Source organism: Callithrix jacchus, chromosome 4 (assembly GCF_049354715.1).
Source record: "Callithrix jacchus isolate 240 chromosome 4, calJac240_pri, whole genome shotgun sequence".
Classification (NCBI taxonomy): Eukaryota; Metazoa; Chordata; class Mammalia; order Primates; family Cebidae; genus Callithrix; species Callithrix jacchus.
The window spans coordinates 159100164-159121504 of record NC_133505.1 but is presented as its reverse complement, the minus strand read 5'-3'; the positions used below and the strand labels follow the sequence as shown (position 1 = coordinate 159121504).

At 40.0% G+C, this 21341-nt stretch overlaps 1 protein-coding gene across 35 annotated transcripts in view; it reads left to right on the top strand.

Annotated features, from left to right (window-relative positions):
- The window catches only part of SYNE1 (spectrin repeat containing nuclear envelope protein 1), a 518696-nt gene that overhangs the window by 360206 nt on the left and 137149 nt on the right, over positions 1-21341 (top strand). For 22 of the 35 annotated variants that reach the window (XM_078370315.1, XM_035297742.3, XM_035297743.3 and 19 more), the window contains 4 exons: positions 2244-2435; positions 10849-10983; positions 11885-11994; positions 17868-18024. In XM_078370315.1, coding sequence (XP_078226441.1) covers positions 2244-2435; positions 10849-10983; positions 11885-11994; positions 17868-18024 — 594 coding nt within the window. The remainder of the gene's footprint in view (positions 1-2243; positions 2436-10848; positions 10984-11884; positions 11995-17867; positions 18025-21341) is intronic. The other 13 variants (XM_008995260.5, XM_078370318.1, XM_054254525.2 and 10 more) reach the window with 1 other exon arrangement.

Below are 21341 nucleotides of genomic sequence, written 5' to 3'. Positions count from 1 at the left end.
TTAATTCAAATTTTAATTAGAAACAAGTAAAATCTTATATTTAAGCTAGCTAAAATCTTGTCAATTAATATCTAATATTAATCCAGTTGCACAATAATTATAAGTATGACTTACACAGAATTGGAACTACGTGATGACCTTTGTGGGTGTGGGCACTTCATTTTTATAGGCCTCTTCCCCCATGAAAGTGCTAAAAATTATATTTTCAGTTTTACAGTGGTATAAAGACTTTTGCTGTGGTATAAAGACTTACATGATTCTCAATAGATTCATTATTATATATTCCATATTATTATATTCAGTTTTTTCTTTTGATTTTAGAATTTGAAGTCAAACATTTTCTTGGGCCTCTTAAATGCATAACAGACCCTCAGCACTACACTTGCTGTGGCTAATGGTAAAATCAACCCTGTACAGAATTATGTTAATTTCTTAAAAATAATCCTCAGGAATCATCCTTTAATTCCCATTTAATAAAAGTTTTTCCCTTCTACTTAGTTCTAGTGTTTTGGGTTTTGGTTCTTTTTTTTTGAGACAAGGTCTCACTTTGTCACGCAGGCTGGAGTGCAGTGGTGCAATGCCAGCCCATTACAGCCTTGACTTCCTGGGCTCAAGTGAGTCTCCCACCTCAGTCCCCCGAGTAACTGGGAGTACAGGCACATGCCGCCATACCTGGCTTATTTTTTTGTATTTTTTGGAGAGATGGATTTGCCATGTTGCCCAGGCTGGTCTCAAACTCCTGAACTCAAGCCATCTGCCTGCCTCAGCCTCTGAAAGTGCTGGGATTACAGGTGTGAGTCACCACCCCATCCTGACGTTATATTCTTAATTTTGATTTTGTATAGGGTAAATGACGTATCTTTTCTCATTAATAAATTACTTTATTTAATATAAGTAAGGAAGAACATTTCAAAAGGTGCAGAATTACAGAATTTAAAAACAATGATTTCTGTAGAAAATAAAACATGTTTTTGTTTTTGATTTTTATAAGTCTTTTTTTCTGTTTGTTTAAGTTTTATCTAGGAAGAAAGAAGACTATTTTTCTCCTTCTCTAATGTAGTCTCCATTTTAGAGGAAAACCCTTTAGCACCAGAGACTTATTCCAGAACATGAAAGTAAAAATGTAGGGAAAACTTTTGGAAATGTAAGATTAACAATATATCAAATTTTTTTAAAAATATAAGAGCACCTGAAAAAGAAATCAATCCAAAGCACTAACGTTTCAAAAGAGAGGATTCTCTTTAAATTATCAAGGAAAGAGTTGATCATATGATGTCCTATTTTTATTGGTCATAATTATCATAAATCTAACACAAAAATAATAATAATAATGAGATAACACTAAAGCAATGGCCTTTTCTCCTTATCTGTTGGCTATGTAAAAATGTTTTTCATGGTTTTTTTCTATGTATTTTCATTATATAATAGCTAATCTTAAAATAGAGAAAAATTGGCAGAGTATTGTAGCTCACACTTGTAATCTCAACACATTGGGAGGTCAAGGCAGAGAAATTGCTAGAGTTCAGAAGTTCAGAAATAGCCTGGGAAACATGATGAAACCCTGTCTCTACAAAAATACAAAAAATTAGCCAGGCGTAGTACAATGTGCCTGTAGTTCTAGCTACTTGGGAGGCTGAGGTGGGAGGATCACCTGAGCCCAAGGCTGCAGTGAGCCATGATCTCACTACTGCACTCCAGCCTGGGTGACAGAATGAAACCCTGTCTCAAAAAAAGAAAAATTGAGAAGCTCAAGCAATTTTTTTTGGACTCCTCTAATATAACAGACAATTAAAAATAAATGTCACTAGATACAGTGGCTCACACCTGTAATCCCAACACTTTTGGGAGGCTGAGATGGGAGCATCGTTTGAGCCCAAACGATGAGACCTCATTTCTGTAGAGAAAAATTAAAAAATCAACCAGGTGTGGTGGCACATGTCTGTGGTACCAGCTACATGGGAGGCTGAGGCAGGAGGATCCCTTGAGCCCAGTAGGTGGAGTCTGCAATGAGCTGTGTTCATGCCAATGCACTCCAGCCTGGGCAACAGAGCAAGACCCTCCCTTAAAAAAAAAAAAAGATCTATATACTACTCACTCGTCAAGACCATGGGAAAATGACAAAAAAAATCATGAAAGCTTGTCCATTTGGTGAAAGACTCCAGAGGGCTGTGTTTCACTCTGGGAAACAGTCTTTGCAGAGCTGGGTAGATGTGTGAATTTTATCTTTATTTCCGTTGCTGCAGAACATGCTGGTGGAAATAGAGCAGAAGGTGGTGGCCTTATCAGAGCTGTCAGTCCACAATGAGAACCTGATGCTGGAGGGCAAAGCTCACACCAAGGATGAGGCCGAGCAGCTGGCTGGAAAGCTGAGGAGGCTCAAAGGGAGCCTGCTGGAGCTGCAGAGAGCCCTGCACGATAAGCAGCTCAACATGCAGGTGAGGGCTCCACCCGCTGGCCCATGGCTGAAGGTTGGCGCACAGTTCATGTGCTCCTTCTGAGGTGTGCCAGGTAAAGGAACAGATTGGCCGGTGATGCATACTCGTGTATGTACCTGCTTTCACGGACGTTTTAGCATGCAGTTTGAATTTTACACTCTTGGACTTGGGCTAACATTTGCAAATAGAATTTTTTTTTAGAACTCCTAACAACAGCAGTGCAGCAGAGTGGTGGAGGCAGAAAGCACTCTGACCTGAAAGTAACAATGAGAGGAGAGGAATTGGAGAGGGCAAATCAAGGCTTCTCCAGGAGTTTTGCTATAAAGCGATATACAGAGGAATGAGATAAGCTGTAAGGAGAAGTGGGTCAAAGAAAAATTGATCTCGTTTTTCTTTCTTTTACATTCATCACAATTTGAATATTTCATTTTAAGATCAGAAAAATAATAATAACTTTACCCATTGATGGAAATAACTAAAGTAGAGGAAAATTTGATGTAAAAGGAGTGTGGGCCGGGCACGGTGGCTCATGCACATCCTAGCACTTTGGGATCACTTTGGGATCTGCCGAAACGAGAAGATCGCTTGAGGTCAGGAGTTCGAGACCATCCTGGTCAATATGGTGAAACCTCATCTCTGCTAAAAATACAAAAAAATTAGCTGGCCTGGTGGCGGACACCTGTAATCTCAGCTACTTGGGAGGCTGAAGCAAGAGAATTGCTTGAACCTGGGAGGCAGAGGTTTCAGTAGGACAAGATTGTGCCTCCAGCCTGGGTGACAGAGTGAGACACTATGAAAGAGAGAGTGAGAGAGAGAGAAGAAAAAGGAGTGTGATTGCAAGAGCAATCTTGTTGAGGGGGGATGAGAAAGGACAACAAGTACAGAGTTTCATTCCCCCACCCTTCTTGCTAAGTAAGCCAGGGACCAAATAGCTCAAAGCCCATTAGCTGCTCCAACTCTATAAGCATCTGATGGTATCATCTGTTCCTTCTTGTGGCCTGTTCCAAACTGTTTCTTTTACCATTTACACCTTTCTCCTGCTAATGGCTGGCATCAGGCCAATCTTTTCCAAAAGTAAAATGAGGAGGGAAGGAAAGCATCTATGCTGGAAGCCAAATTGTGGTAGGAAGTAGGACATAAATATTGTCATAGAAACTTCATGGAAATTCACTGATTGCTTCTATTTTCTCAGTGTGATGATGATTGTTAGGACTAACCTATGTATTTTTTTTTTCAGCTTTTTCCTGATCATATGATTATATGATCTGGAAAACCAAGCTTAATCAACTAAAAACTATTTAGAAGCAATGGATAAATTTAGGAAGATGACTGCCTTATTACAAAATATGAAGTTAGGTCTTTGAAAACCATACAAGAATCTGACAAAAAATAAAAATTAAAAAATGAAGTCAGCTGGGCACAATGGTTCATGCCTGTATTCCTAGCATTTTGGGAGGCAAAGGTGGGTAGATCACCTGAGGTTGGGAGTTTGAGACCAGCCTGGCCAACATAGTGAAACCCCATCTCTACTAAAAACACAAAACTTAGCTGGGTGTGGTGGTGCATGTCTGTAATCCCAGCTGCTTGGGAGGGTGAGGCATGAGAATTGCTTGAACCTCGTTGAGGCAGAGGTTGCAGTCAGCCGAGATTGTACCACTATATTCCAGCTTGGGCAACAGAACAAGATTCTGTCTCAAAAAAAGAAGAAGTTAAGAATTTACAGGTTTTATATAGACAAAAAACAAGTTAGAGGAATAATGTAATGTTTCATATAAAATTTTGAAAATGAAGGGTTTTGAAGGGTTATTAGTCTTATCATATATGTGTGTGGGTTTTTTTTGTTTGTTTGTTTTTGAGACAGGGTCTCACTCTGTCACCCAGGCTGGAGAGAAGGGACGCAATCTCAGCTCATTGTAACCTCTGCCTCTCAGGCTCAAGTAATGCTCCCACCTCAGCCTCCGGAGTGGTGGGGACTATAGGCATGTGCCACCATACCCGGCTATTTTTTGTATTTTTTGTAGAGATGGGGGTCTCCCAAGGTTGCCCAGGCTGGTCTTGAACTGAGCACAAGGAGTCCACCCACCTTGGCCTCCCAAAGTGCTGAGATTATAGGTGTGAGCTACCAGGCCCGGCCAGTCTAATCATATATTAAAATACAATATTATAATAATTAAAATAATTTGGTGTTGGCAAATAAATATTTGAACAGAAAATTAAACCAAATATTCCAGAAAGAAATTTGGTATATAAAGGAATTTGACAATAATTTAGGTGACATTACAAATCAGTGGACAAAATTTGACTCATTCTGTAAATAGTCAATTAGTGAAACATGATAAACTGGATTTTCTACCCCATATTTTACAGAAAAATGTATCACCGATGGATCAAAGATTTAAATATAAAAATTAAGTCTACAAAGTACTCAATGTATGATTTTTTTTTAAATCTAGGATAGGGAAAACCTTTGCCAGTATACCCCCGACACAGAATTTTACAGTTTATTTTAATGCATACATAGACAGGGCATGTTGGCTTATGCCAGTAATATCAGCACTTTGGGAGGCTAAGATGGGAGAATGGCTTGAGCCCGGAAGTTCAAGACCAGCCTGGGTAACATAGCAAGACTCATCACTACAAATAATGAAAAAATTAGTCAGGCAAGGTGGTGCACACCTGTGGTCCCAGCAACTAAGGAAGCTAAGGTGGGAGAATCACCTAAGTCCAGGCGGTCGAGGCTGCAGTGAGCTGTGATTGTGCCATTGCACTCCAGCCTGGGTAGCAGAGTGAGATGCCAACTAAAAAAAATAAACCAATAGGCGGTGACTCACACCTGTAATCTCAGCATTTTGGGAGGCCAAAGTGGGTGGATCACCTGAGGTCAGGAGTTCGAGACCAGTCTGGCTAACATAGTGAAACTCCATCTCTACTAAAAATACAAAATTAGCCTGGCATTATGGCATGCTGCTGTAATACCAGCTATTCAGGAGGCTGAGGCAGGAGAATCGCTTGAACCTGGGAGGTGGAGGTTGCAATGAACTGAGATAGCGCCATTGCACTCCAGCCTGGGCAACAGGAGTGAAACTCCATCTCAAAAACAAATAAATAAATAAACAAATAAAAATAAAACTACAAAAAATGAAAAAGTTCTGTATGACCCCCCCCCCAAAAAAGTAACCAAGTTGAAAAACGTAGAAAAGGAGGGATGAGTAAAACAAAACAAAAGACATAGACAAACAGGGAAGAAACTGTACAATTCACAAATCTTTTGTAAAACAATAAGGAAAGATCAAATAATAGAATATGGACAAAAGAGATGAAGAGATAATTCACAGAAAAAGAAATACAAATAGACAATGAACATATGAAAAGATGTCTGACCTCTGTGTTGGATAAATAAATGCAAATAAAAAATACAACTTTTTACTTAGATTTACATACTTGAAAATGCACAGGCAATGTGTCTTTGTATTTCAAGTCAAAAGAAAAGGTTACAGATACTAAAATTAAACACAAGTAGAATGATTTTCTATCTGTGAAAGTAGATAGCAATTTACCTAGTTTCATAAACAGCTATTGTAGGTCTCATACATAATGCTTTCTTCCATTTTCAGTGGTGATCTCTGAATGAACTTAATTTCTAAAGAAACTAAAATAAAGTGAAATCCTTAAAAGTGTCCTATGTGGGACAGCAATCATTTATAAAATTCTTATTACCCACTTATCCCACTCTACCCCTAGAGGCAAGCAGTAAGGGAAGGAGTGGCCTGATACTCCAAGCACAGGAGGGGTTAAACCAGGCAGGAACCACAAATTCCAAGGTCTCCTGGCCTGGGAAGGGCAAACCAATGAGGGAAGCAGGCCCAGCCTGGTCCTTGGCAAGCTCATCTCCTGTCTTAGAAGCAGCTATTACTCAGCTCTAGCTATTATCACACAAGAATTTACAAGTGGCATTGCTGGATCTTCTGGTTTTCAAGAGATAGGGAATTTGGATTTATTTCTAAAGCCTCCCAATGTTTAAACGTTGACATTTAAATTTAAAATTTTTAAATTATTTGTGTGCCAAATAAAGCATATCCACAAGCCAGGGTTGAAGTCTCTTTATCTTTTTCCCATCCATTATTGACGAGGTGACCTAAATTTCCCACAACTTCCTTACAGATCCATTTTCTCGTCTGTAAAATAGGGATAATAGTATTTAACTTAAACAATTATTTAGAACATATGGAAAAAAATAACCAAAAAGGGGAAAAAATGCTGAGGATTTAAATGCAAGTAATACAATAACTGCTCAAATTGCAGCAGTTAAAATAATTCATAACAATAACCAACTGTTTCCAAATTACATTCTTTGAAACAAAGAAGAAGCTTCTGCTATGCTGAAAGGCTAGTCTTGAGACTGATCATTGGGCTGGACTGAGCACGTGCACACACCCTGTGGTGCCTGCACCCGGCAGATCCTGCCCAGGTCCGAGGGAATTGTTTAATTTGAGTGAAGTCCTGACTCTACCCGCATTGGGTAAAGTGTAAATACAGAAAAATGTGGTAGTGTTTTCCTACATGGAAATTGGTTACTGTTTATTTTTAAACTATCTATAAATTCCATCGTCTTTCATCTAATGAAGTTCCCAGCATATAAAATATTAATAGATCTTTTAAAATAATTAGAGCCTCCTGGAAATTGTTTTTCCATCTGTGGAAAGAAAAGGAGCCCTGGTTTATTATTATCATTGCCATGAAAAGGATCATTTCCCTTTATGTAGAAAACTAATTTAAAGTTAATCTGAAATTAATTAAAGTTAGTTGCAAAAAACAATTCTTCCATTAAATGCAGCCCTCAGCAATGTTAATACCCTTTAATTGGGGCTTGGATGATTCAGGAGGGTTGGAATACCTTCCTAAGTCTTACTGGACTGTTAGCACGCAGTTACTTATTGCTGCTGCAGCTGGGAAATGGTAATACCTCTTACCTCTATTCTTTTTAACTACTTGGACTTGCGTGGATATCAATAAATGACTATGCCTTTTTGTTTCTCATCAAATAGGCTGCTTCTCTATATGAAGAACTACAGATCATAAGGGCATGTAATAAGATCTCCTAAATTACATGGTAGCTTCATGAAGCTTAGGTCTTTTTCACACATTATAATTCATTGAAGGAACAGAGAAATTGTCCCATAAAATAATAAAAAGCTTTGTAAAGAAATGTTTTATTTAATGTTTATCATTGCTCAGTCTTCATTCATCTTCCAAGGAATGTTCCTGGCAAAAGTGGTTACTCTTCTAGTATTTCCAAAATAAACAATTTATGTAGCCCCACCCAGTGAGGACTGATGACAGAAGCACTTAACCTCCCTGTTCCCTAGGTATGGCAGAAAACGGTTATCACACCTCAGAGAAAGTAGTTACCATAATTACATTCCTTCTGGCAGAGCCTTCTTGCCCCAGGGAGAAGAGAATGAAATTCGAACTGGATTCTTAATCATGGTTTGCTTCCTGTGATCCCAGTCGTGTGGTTTGCTTATGTGATCCAAATTTCAAAATGACTAAATCATTCAGAGAAAAACTTACTCACTGAAAAACAAAATCTAGCCACATAGAATCTGAATATATGTCTGTGCGTATAAAAGTGAGGAAGTTGTTAAGATCTAACGTTTCGCTTGTCAGTGTTCCAGGCACAGATTTGGTGTAAGGAACTTGAAGGAACCTCTCTCAACCAGACCATAGTAAGAGTGTGCTGGGCTGCGGGCTGGGAGAGGTTTCCAAGGGAGTCTTCAGGCCGGGCTCTGAAAAACAAATCTTTGCTGAAGAGAAAAGCAGAGAGGAAGTGGCCTGGAGCCCACAAAAGCAAGTCAGCGGGTCATGGCCAGGGCCGCTCTGTTGGCAGCTGGAGCAGCTCTGCTGGGGACAACTTTCGGTCTCATCCACTGACTTCTTGAGGTCATTTTCTCCAGGTTCCTTTTGAACTGCTGTTTCAACTTTGCCTGGAAGAACCAGGATCTTTTAGAGCTTATTCTTAGAAGACGGTAGATTCTTAGATGAGAGAGAATCTGTTTTCATGCAGAAAATCACAGGCTCCAGTTCTGGGAGAACACCTGTCCACCCAAACTTCCCATCTTTAGAAAAATCACTGCCTATCTTTGAGAAATTCCGCAGAAGGTGGAGAATTTAGTGAACCGGGTATCACTAGTCACCCATTCCGAAAGTCTTGCAAAATGCAACGAGCATATTTTAAACCATTGCACTGCCATTGTTCTAACTGAACCACAGTCTCTGGCTGGATCATCTGAAAGGAAGGAAGTACCTCCGAGTTCAGGTGGGTTCAGGATCTGGGAGAGGGTTATGTGTACTATTACCTACAGGTTTTACTGTTCCTTTAGCTTCAACACTGACATTGCCTTGCAAAGATAAAGATAAAATCTCTTCTCTCAGACAATTTAATCATCAGATTCTATGAAAAAAAAAAAAAAAAAAAAAGAAGAAACAGAAGGGAAACAGATCCCATCTATTTCCCTAAAATGGTGAGTGTAAAATTCTGAAAATAAGAGTGAGAGAAGGGTCTCTGTGGGCAGTTAGGTTGGATGAGCTGGAATGGCTGGGTTCCATGCTGTGCTCACACTTGGTAATGAGGAACCAGGGAGCAGGGGAACAGCCCCCAGAAATAGATGGCAGGAGACTCCTCTGTGGAAGCAACCTGTGAAATATCCCTCCTCTGCCCCATAGTGTACCAGCCCCACTGTCTTCTTCACTGCTCTGTTCTCTCTGAAATAGCAAATTTCTTTCATCTTCGGGTCTTTGCGCCAACTGTTCCCTGGGTCTGAATGCCCTCACCCTAGATATTTGTCAGGCTGGTGGTCTTGTGATGCAGAGTGCAATTGTCTCTTCTAAAGATGCTTCCTTAGGGCTCCCTAAAACTTTCTATTCCATTATCTGTCTTAAAGTTCTCTGTAGCCCTATCACCAGCTCCGTTATCTTGTTTATTTATAGTCTAACTCACCAGGGTGCTCATCTAGCTTCTTTGCAGAACACTCCCAGCTCCTAGAACAGCCTCTAGTGAGTGCTTCATAGGTAGTGAATGAGCTATATTGAAATCATAATCTGTCACTTGACATAAGAATCTATGTGAGTAGAAAGGCTCTCATTCAGAATTAATCCCATTTGATGTGCAACATTTCGGGGTCTTTCAAATTCCATTAGGATAATAGGCAGGAAGGATCAACTCTTGCCTAGGTGGTGAGTCATTACTTTGGTCTTTCTCCCTTAGTCAGACTTTCTCCAAGCCGGCTTTAGCAATGGGCCAGTTTCTGGTGATGACGATAGAGGGAGTGAAGGGTACTTTTTCAGAGATCTCACCTCTAATTATCACACCACTGACCTCTCAAGGCTCAGTTAAGCTTTTGAATTTGTAAAATGGTAACCACATGTGCCCACAGTAAATGACTTTTTTTAATGTGCTAACTGAATGGTTCTGAAAGAATCTTAGAGAGTTCTCATCTTTGAGTACAGTCTATTAATTATGCAGGGAAGTCTGTAAATATTGTCATATAAACAGCAGACACTCAAAGATAGAGAATTCTAGGAATAAATTAAATCTCAGGTCCTAGTAGGGTAGACACTAAAGGTGTACACAGACCAGTATCACGGATGAGGCTTCCTGCCTAGTTGAGTGCCTTTGGGACTTGAGTTACCTGTGGTGGACCTGCGGCTCTGTGACAGAGGTCGAGACCCTGGTCTGTGAAAGGTGGGACAGAGGCTGTACAGCCGGCCTGGGAAACCCTTGTTCAGACTCCTTGTATCTGTGCTGCAGTACATTTTCTCCCATATGAACTGAGAATGAAGTTTAAGCTCTTACTAAATTCCAGAGTATGATGGCTTACAGAACAGTGAACTTTTTGCTTCTCAAAGACATTAAAATGTCATTGATTATTAATCTTTTAGAAAAATTTTTAGGAAGAGTATTCTAAAACTTTCTTTGTCTGGACCTGGATGAGAGGTGACATAGGGGAGGGTCATCCTTTCACGGGAGAGACACAGTTATAATGGGTAATGATCCTTTGAGAAACAGTTTACCTTTGTGTGCTTAAAAAAATCAAAGGATCTTGAGTTAAGTTTTTGTGGAAAAGAATTCTGGAATATCTGATGACCACATTGGTCAGCTAAAAGACTAACCTCTAAATACATGGGTTTCCCCTCAAACATTTCTATGTGTGATTATCTGTTTGTGGTTCCTATCCCTGTAAATGCCATAATTTAGATGGGTTTTGTGTTACTGTTTTTTTTTTTTTAATGTGGTTTCACATCCCAATGGACCCATTTTTATATCATTATATAGATCACCCCAAAGTAGCCTTCTCTCCCTTTTGGTTAGGGGTTTCCGCCGTGTAGCATGACTTGATTTCTGCCTCATTAAAAGCAGGGAACAGCACAGGAGAAGGAGGAGAGCGATGTTGACCTAACGGCCACTCAGAGCCCCGGCGTCCAGGAATGGCTGGCCCAAGCTCGCACCACCAGGACCCACCAGCGGCAGAGCAGTCTCCAGCAACAAAAAGTAAAGTGTTGCCTACCACTCTCTAGCCTGCAGATCTGTCCAGGGAAGAACCTGAGAGGCATTCTCTTTATCTTCTCTTTGAATGAACCAAGTTGTGGCTGTTTCAGTGTATTGACTCATGACCACTGGGATGATGGGTCATTGGAAAATCCAGTCTTTAAGAAAAGCTTCTCTTTAGGTTTACAAATAGTGTAACATGACTGTCATCTGCTTTATCAGAGTTACCTATTCTGTTTTCATATTTGCCCTCTGATTCTGTTTAATTTTAGTATAAATCTCAGGAATGCTTTCAAGGATTGACGAAGCCTAAGTTGCATGTTTTTTTAATGAATGCAATTTGTATTTTTCCTTTCCAGTAGATACCGTCACAAAATAGGATTGCTAATTATTGCCTAGTGAAACAAGTGAACTTTGATAAATAAGAATGATTTCTCATTGGTATCTTAACTATATGTAAAAAGCATATCAAAATCTTTTATTTTCTCAAAGAACAAGAGTATTTATTACAAATAATGAAGAATTAAAGCCAAATCTATTGATAACCTAATTTATCAAGTAAGTGGAGACCTTAAACAAACCACTTCTCCTCTTGAGGATCTATCTTGTTACCGTGATAATACTGATTTTGAAAAGTAAGAGTTCATTTTTTACCACCGGAGGGCACTATTGCCCAGCAGAATTTTCTTGGCCCATTGGTTTTATTCCCCAGAAAAGCAAAAGAATGCTACAGGGTACTTAGGAGATACATTTGAGTATTTACATAAACCACAAGCTTAATGCAATGTGCAAACTTAAAAGCTTGCTACCAAAGTTCTCTGAGGATTTGACAGATAGAACCATGACTATAGGCAATAATTATGAAGGAATACATGTGTTTACATTTGTCCTTTCCCTTGAGCAGGAGTTAGAACAGGAATTAGCCGAGCAGAAGAGTCTCCTTCGCTCAGTAGCCAGTCGTGGAGAGGAGATTCTAATTCAACATTCGGCGGCAGAGACCTCTGGTGGCGCTGGGTATGTTTCGAAATGTTTTAATTTCTTCTTCATTGTGTTTCCCTGACATTTGAAGGAATGTAAACATCTCACTCAAAATTTTATTTTAAACATCTTCTGTAAAATTTAGTCATCTCATTTTTACTTTAGGGTCATAAATGTACCTGCATTTTGAACATTTTGCTGCATTTTCTGAGCACAGCGCCTGTGATAAGCTAACTGGTTTGCCCTCCTTCCAGTGCGTGCAGTCTATCTGTCCAGAGAAGATGCTCATGAGTTCATTGTTTTAATCAAATAAAAATCCATTATAAAATGAGATATATGATGTTTCCAGTTGAATGATTATATCTAACTGGAGAGCATTTTCTCTATAAAAGCTTATCTTGCCCTAACAATATTCTAAAAAATAAATGCATGGCCCCATTAAGTATCTTGAAATCTTGGTTTGGAGTGAAGACTTGGAAAGTTTTCTACACAGAAAAGTCAAATGTTAAAAGAAAAATTAAGGAAGTTGGAAAATTTTCAAGTTGAAGACTTTTATTTAAAGGGTAGTAAAAGAATTGTAGCAGTGTAGAAATACCACTATATTTGGAGTCAGGTCTGAGTTTTATTCTAGTTCCACAAGTCACTTTGGAAAAGTCACTCAACTGTGAGCCTCAGTTTACTCCTATGTAGAATTTAGAATAATAATTCCCTACTATCATCACAGAAGTCTTGTGAAAATTATAAATGTCAACTGAGAGGAACCTCTGTGTTTGTGTCTTACTAAACATTGTAATTTGGTAGTATCCTTTGGCAAATAGCTTTAACTCCATTTCCCATTTCTGAATGTTTTCTTGGCAGGGGAAATAACATAAAGGAGGAAATATGTATTATGAAGATGGTTTGGGAAATATTATTTGTAATATGAAATAATTAAAAAGGCATACATTCTCACTATTATAAAAAAGTTGAAGAAAAATTTTATACTTATATAATCTTAACCAAAAATGATGTAACAGTATCAGGAAATGTATGTATGATGCTAAGTAAAAATGTGATATAAAATTGACAGCAGAGTATGTGTAGATAAGAACTAGAATAGACTGTTGATAATAAAACAATTAGAGAGGGAAGACAGAGGGAGTAAAAAATTTTTTTGCAGTTTAATCAATGCTGATATATGACATCAATGCTGACCATATACAGTCTGTGTTACATACACACACACATATACATATATATGAATTCTGAGGGCAATTGATAGGAGAATAAACCAACTAAAATGCACTTCCAGCAGATAGATTGTGACAAAATATGTAGGAAATAGGAAGGCACTCAAGAAAAGGAAAACAAAACAAAAATCTGTTGAAAGTGTTGACATAGATAATGAAGATCAATGTAAAAGAACAGGAATGAATCGTATTATGACATCTATAGGCAGGGATTGAATTTAAATAACACTAAAACTATAAAAATCACCTTAAAAATATAAAGGGGAAGGCTGGGTGTGGTGACTTACACCTGTAATCCCAGCACTCTGGGAGGCCACAGCGGTTGGATCACAAGGTCAGGAGATCGAGACAATTCTGACCAACATGGTGAAACTCCATCTCTATTAAAAATACAAAAGTTGTCCGGGTGCGGTGTCTCACGCCTATAATCCCAGAACTTTGGGAGGCTGAGGTGGATGCATCACGAGGTGAAGAGATCAAGATCATCCTGGTCAACAAGGTGAACCCCCGTCTCTACTAAAAATACAAAAATTAGCTGGGCATGGTGGTGCGCGCCTGTAGTCCCAGCTACTCGGGAGGCTGAGACAGGAGAATTGCTTGAACCCAGAAGGCAGAGGTTGCGGTGAGCCGAGATCGTGCCATTGCACTCCAGTCTGGGTAACAAGAGTGAAACTCCATCTCAAAAAAAACAAACAAACAAAAGTTAGCCAGTTGTGGTGGCATGTGCCTGTAGTCCCAACTTCTGAGGAGGCTGAGGCAGGAGAATTACTTGAACCCAGGAGGCAGAGGTTACAGTGAGCTGAGATCATGCCACTGCACTCCAGCCTGGGTGACAGAGCAAGATTCCATCTCAACAAAAAAGTAAATATAATATATATATATATAATAGAGTTTTTACAAAGTAGAAAAATTCAGACACTAGTATATATTTGAAGGGGTTTAAAAACTCTCTGTTGTGTATCATGCTTAAAGATGCTAATGAGGCCATGAACGTGTGTCTATAATAAACCCGAAATGAGACTGTTTCTTTCATGTTGATTGAGCCAAGACTTGCTGTCACGTTGCATTCCTAAATTTTCAGTTTTCAGTTCCTCTAAAATGTTTACTTATCTTCATCATTTTCTGAATATTTTTGCTAAACAAATATTTCAACAAAGAACCCATCCAGCATCACCTCCTCTCCATATGTATCATCACAAAAGGAGCAGAAGGGATCTTCTGCCACTTTCTTGCCATAATTATATTTTCTTTCCTTGGCCTTTAGCTTTGGAAAGGACCTAAATGAAATACAAACAGCCGTAAGTTGCTCTTTCAAATATAAAAAATATTTTAAAAATAAGTTTGCAGTGCAGTACTGGCTTTCTATGTAACAGTCACTTGAAAAACTACTTATAAATTCTTTACCTTTTATACAAATTCTTAAGAAACTTCACCTTTATATGCAGTTGATTACAGCTCAACTAACCATGAATTAATGATATCTACATTCCGAAGTAAGAAGATATATATATGTATGGAAACCTTGCTAGGAGAAAGACTGATATTCAGCCCTTAACTTACTGGCTGCTTTTCTAAGGCTATAAATATGTTTGTGTAAGGAAACCCCTGTGGGAAGGGCATGACCTACTTTATATATTCACACATTTGCCATATAAGGAATAAGTAGTATGTTACTTATAGAGGGTACCTTCCAAGATTACTAAGGAAAAGCAACTGGAAATTTGTTGATATAAATATAGAAGGAAAGAATAATAATTTTCATGGGGAACAAAGGGCTAGGTTTAAAAATGTTTGCTACTGGTGTTGTACATGTGTCAATGATTAAATGTAGGAATATAAATATTAAATATTCCCCTAGTTTTATTACAAATTTTCATGTAAACACAGATGAATTAAAAGTATTATACTATAGGCTATTACCACAAAAGAAAAAAGCAATAAAGAAATGTAACCTCATAGGAACTTCAAAGCTTTTTTTAAATATGAAGTTTTTAAAAAACAGAAAAATTCAGATACTAATATTATGATACTCAACTAAAGGTATCAATTATCTTTTGGCATTTTTTCACTTGTTATTTTTTGAGATATATTCATGTTGATATATATATAGATCTGGTTCTTCATTTTAACTGTTTAATAGTATTTTATTCTGTGAACCTAGTTTATTCACCCATTTTCTTATTGCTGGACATTTACACTGTTGCCATTACTATTATTATTATTGTTGTGCTTTTTTTTTTCTGAGACAGAGTCTTGCTCTGTTGCCCAGGCAGTGATGCAATCTCGGCTCACTGCAACCTCTGCCTCCTGGGTACAAGTGATTCTCCTCCCTTAGCCTCCCAAGTAGCTGGGATTACAGACACCCACCACTATGCCTGGCTAATTGTGTCTTTTAGTAGAGATGAGGTTTTACCATGTTGGCCAGGCTGGTCTTGAACTCCTGACCTCAAGTGATCCACCCACCTTGGCCTCCCAAAGTGCTGGGATTACAGGAGTGAGCCACCACGCCTGGCCCTAAGAGTGCTGCTTTTAGCATTGTTTAAATCAACTTCCTACATGTCTCTGAGGTGGGCAAGATTCTCTGCATTATATCCTAGGAGTGGAATTCTTGCGTTATAGAGTTAAAGAGTAGTTTTTTTGTTTCTTGAGACAGGGTCTCACTCTGTCACTCAGGCTGGAGTGCAGTGGTGTGATTATAGCTTACCGCAACCTTGAACTCCTGGGCCCAAATGATTTTTCTTGACTTAGCCTCCAAAGTAGCTGGGACTACTGGCATGTACCACCATGCCTGGCTAATCTTCAAATTTTTAATGTAGAGACAGAGTCTGGCTATGTTGCCTAGGCTGGTCTCAAACTCCTGGGCTCAAGTGATCCTCTTGCCTTGGCCTCCCAAAGTTCTGGGATTACAGGTGTGAACCACTGCCAGGCCAGTTTGTAGAAATTTCAATGCCTATTTCTAGAGACTTACCTAAAGACACTGTTATATTTACATTTATTCTAAGAATAATTGGCTTTGCGGTACCATAGGGTTTTATCCTGCCAGCACTCTTGTTCTTTCCCTTCACTTGAACAAAAGGCCCTGCATCAGAATATTAATTAATATCTACTATTCCTTTTAGAGGACATGGTTTTACTTAGGACTTCAAAGGTCCTGAAAAATTAAGATCCATTGAAATTCAGCCTCCCTAGGTTGTTCTTATTTTCATCTTTTTATTTTATTTATTTATTGAGATGGAGTCTCGCTCTGTCACCCAGGCAGAGAGCAGTGGTGCGATCTTGGCTCACCACAACATCCGCCTTCCGAGTTCAAGTGATTCTCCTGCCTCAGCCTCCCAAGTAGTTGGGACTATAGGTGTACACCACCACGCACGGCTAATTTTTGTATCTTTAGCAGAGATGGGGTTTCACCATGTTGGCCAGGCTGGTCTCGAACTCATGACTTCAGGTGATCCACCTGCCTTGGCCTCCCAAAGTGCTGGGATTACAGGCCTGGCCCAGCCCATTTTTATCATTATTAACCCCCATTTATTGAGTGGCCATTATTTGTCAGATAGGGTTATAGGCCTTATGCATGTATTCTCTTTCATTCTCATAATTATGCAAGATAAATACTTGCATAAAGATGAGAAGATTGAGGCACAGAGAAGTGAAGCAAATTATCCAGTGTCACAAATAATGTGCTAGAGTGAGGGTCATAATTTATGTCTGTTTTATTCTAAAAGTCAAATTTCACTAGGCATGGTGGCTCATGCCAGAAATCCATAAATTTGGGAGGCTGAGGCAGGAGATCACTTGATCTCAGAAGTTCCAGACCAGCCTGGGAAACAGTGAGACCCCATCTCTACAAATAATTTTTTTAAAAAAATTAGCAGGTCTGGTGGTGCATACCAGACTTGGGAGGTACTTGGGAGGCTGAGGTGGGAGTATTGCATGAGCCCAGCAGTTTGAGTCTACAGTGAGCTGTGGTCACACAAGGCCACACCAGCTTGGGTGACAGAGTGAAACCCTGTCTCAAAAATATGCAAATAAATAAATACAAGGTATGCCAATCTCAGATGTCACACTGCTGCCTACCTTTAAGGATGACTGCAGGAGCTTCCTTCCATTTCCTGTGCTATCCCTCCGTGTCCTGTCCTCCCTCCCCAGGTCCTGCGCTATCCCTCCGTGTCCTGTCCTCCCTACCCAGGTCCTGTGCTATCCCTCCGTGTCCTGTTCTACCCTCCTGTGTTCTGAACCACCCTCCTGTGTCCTGAACCACCCTCCTGTGTCCTGAACCACCCTCCTGTGTCCTGAACCACCCTCCTGTGTCCTGTATTTTCTCTGGACTCATAGTCATAATTCTCCCTAGACTAACACATTTTTAAAGTATTGAGCTAACTTTTCTGCTCTTTGTCAACAGATACTAGTCCATAATCATGTGGTAATTTTTGATTCTAAATGTTGCAGTTATTTTTATTCAGTGTATTTTAAGTATTTCTTCTGCACATGATTTAGTTATCAATGAATAAGAATATAGTTGCTCTGACCAGCCTAAATATTCTTGTTATTTTCAAAGTGTAAGCTAATGACTAAGGTAATCTTATTTCCTTTGAGAAGCCAGGTCTGGTACACACAATCAGTTACCTGTCTTATCACTTTTTTGTGCACATTGTAAACTTAGATTATTTATTCTTCTAATAGCGAAAAACCGGATGCGTTATCCCAGGAGTTGGGGATGGAAGGGGAGAAGTCATCCACCGAAGACCAGATGAGAATGAAATGGGAAAGCCTCCATCAAGAGTTTAGTACCAAGCAGAAACTGCTACAGAATGTTCTGGAACAGGAACAAGAGCAAGTGGTATCAACCATTTTATATTATATATTAACTAATATAAGAGATCTGGAGTTTATGCTGAGGGATAACTGCAATCATCTTAATTTTCATGATCAATTTCAAACTAAGACATGAAACCAGATTTTCACTATTTTCCTTAACAAGTCTAAGAAAATCTAGATTTTTCTTAACAAGTCTTCACATTTCCCTTCATCATTATATATTTATATGTGAAAATTTGATTTCTAGACAATATCTTTCCTCAAAGATGATTAATATCTGATTCCTTATTAACCTAAACCATTACATTTTAAGTGCCCTCTTATTTTTGCTTGTTTTGCAAACTTGAAAAAGTCATGCAAATCAAGAATATGGACATCTAGGACAAAGATTTTCACAAATCTGGAACTAAATTGTGAGGCCATCTTATTTTCCATTGCTCCTTCCAGTATTTAATATTTTCAGGAGATCTTAATGAGAAACATATTGGGACGCTGGTGGGTCCAGGGAAGCGAGGTGAAGCCAGTGGTCAGCTGGAATAGTTATGGACCCATCTGCAAGGCTGGTTCCTGGGAGGGATCCTGTGTGATGTCGGGTTTGGTTCTACCAGGCATGCCAAATCCAAGGGAACTGAAGACAGCAACAGATGGGTCCAGGTACTGGCTATTACTTCACTCTAAGCAGAAGCCACGGTGGAAAACAGGAATTAGAAAGTGAGAGGGCAAATGAAGGAGTCAGGAACATGAACGAGCCTGGGATGCCTACCACAGCTGTGACCCAAAGGAATTCTTCAGCTACAAGACTAGTCCCTTGTCCTGAGCCAGCAGCGTCCATCTAGGCTCATTCCAAGTCCCAGCATTATCAGAGTGAATTCTAAAACCTTTCCTGAGGAAGCTGCTATTCTCTCTGCTCTGGCCGGAAGTAGCTTAAGGGCTGGGAGAGGCTGAACCAGAAGCAAGAGGTGTCAATAACTGCAGTGAATTGGAGGAGGGAAGGGCTGGAGCAGACAAAGTAGGCATTAGAAAGCAGGCACAACCTGCCAGGATTTAATAGAAGGAGATGCTCTAAAGTGGGGCTCCCCAACTCTCAGGCTGAAGACCAGTACAGGTCCATAGCCTGTTAGGAACTGGACCTCACAGCGAGAGGTGAGCAGTGTGCAGGTGAGCATTGCTGCCTGAGCTCGACTTCCCATCACATCAGTGGCAGCATTAGATTCTCATAGGAATGTGAACCCTCTTGTGAACTGCACATGCGAGGGATCTAGGTTGCATGCTCCTAATGCGAATATGAAGCCTGATGATCTGAGGTGGAACAGTTTCATCCCGAAACCATCTCTCCCACCCCCAGGAAACCAATCCCTGGTGCCAAAAAGGTTAGGGACTGCTGGTCTGAAAGTTATGAGGTGTCTTGTCATTTGTGGGTAGCCATGTATAAGTCTCTCCAGAGCCATATTTTCCTTCTTTGTTATTATTATTTTTATTGTTTGAAACGGAGTCTCGCTCTGTAGCCAGGCTGGAGTGCAGAGGCGCAATCTCGGCTCACTGCAATCTCCATCTCTTGAGTTCAAGCGCATCTCCTGCTTCAGCCTCCTGAGTAGCTGGGACCACAGGCACAAGCCACCATACCCAGTTAATTTTTGTATTTTTAGTAGAAATGGGGTTTCACCATGTTGGCCAGGATGGTCTTGATCTCTTGACCTCGTGACCCACCTGCCTTGGCCTCCCAAAGTGCTAGGATTACAGGCGTGAGCCACCACACCTGGCACAGAGCCATGCTTTCTATTCTGTTTTTATAAAAGCACATGCTTTTGTGAATTTTCTGCCCCCTCACTTTCCCTCTCTAGCCAGGAGGCTTCTTTACCTCTGTCTGGAGAAATAGCTACCAGCTCTGCCCTGGGGAACTTACAGCATTGTATTCCTGGAGGCAGTTGGCCCAGAATCACCACATGGCAAATGGTGCCCTATACTTTTTGTGTGGACCTCCTGCCTGTGTTTTAATTCGTCCTTCCTCAAATCTCTGATAAAGTGTACCCCAGACTCCTAGCTAGAATTCCTCATTTCTGATGTGGATCTCCCGGATTTGACTGCTAGCTCTCCCTTCATGTTCTGGTATCCCTCAAATCCTTTGAATAGGACACGTATGGACAGTTCTCAATCAGAGACCGGAGTCTTCTGACCTTTTTAAGTTAGCGAAATCTACGATATATCTGGATTCCGTGCTTGATCTATTACTCTCCACTCACAAAGCATCTGTGTGATTCATCCGGAATCTGTAGACCTCCAGGAGGTCTCATCCATCACTCGCTCTGATCTTTAAGAGCTGCTTTTGCTCTCAGTCGGGGCCGACACTCCAGCATCCTCCGTGCTGGGCTTACTGAACAAACCTTGCCCTGCTCCACTGACATTCCATAAAACCTGGACTGTTCAAGTTTAGGTTCATGTGGTGTCTCACCTGCCTTTGGATTAGAAATAAAATAATTGAAGGGTCTTTTTTAATGACATTTTTGCATCTGAGTGCTTTGTTTCTGCAATCACTGGTCACTTGTACGAAGTACCTCATAGGTTGTTTTCCTTTCTGTGGTGTGAAAAGGTGAAAGGAAAGGAAGGGAAGAAGCAATTTAGCTGTCAGTTTCCAGGAAGAAAGGGAGTGATCATATAATGAACCCATCTTAAGTTCTATGTGTTAACATAGCTAGCAGTGTTGTGGGGAGGTCAACATTATCTCCACTTTGTAGACCTAGAAACAGGTTTGGCGAGGTTGGACACTTTTCGAGGGTCTTGGGATTAAGAAGAGTGAATCTGGAATCAGGAAGCAGACCTATCTGTTACCTAAGTCCCTCCTCTTTCCTACTACCTTAATGGGAGTTTTGTACCCTAGAAATACTTATTATTTTCATGTGTAAGAACAGGCACATTTTGGCCTAAAGTTCACTAGGTCAAAAGGCACTAACCTCTTAGAGCAATTTTTTAAAATCTGCTCACTTCCAGTGTATTTAGTGCCTCCATGCACAGCAACCTACCTGGCTTCAGGGTCAAATACAGCTCTTGCTTCTGGGCACCTATAACACAAATAAGGAAATAGCTCATACATGTCTTTTAAAAATTAGGCAACTGTGATAGGATCCATAAGCAGGAATTCAAAAGAAACAAAGGTTAAGAAAAAATAGCCAAAAGTTGCTGAGATCGGTGTGGAACTAAGTAGCAGATTTTTTTTCTCTTTTTTGAGATGGAGTTTTGCTCAAGTTGACCAGGCTAGAGTGCAATGGTGTGATCTCAGCTCACTGCAACCTCTGCCTCCCTGGTTCAAGCGATTGTCCTGCCTCAGCCTCCTGAGTAGCTGGG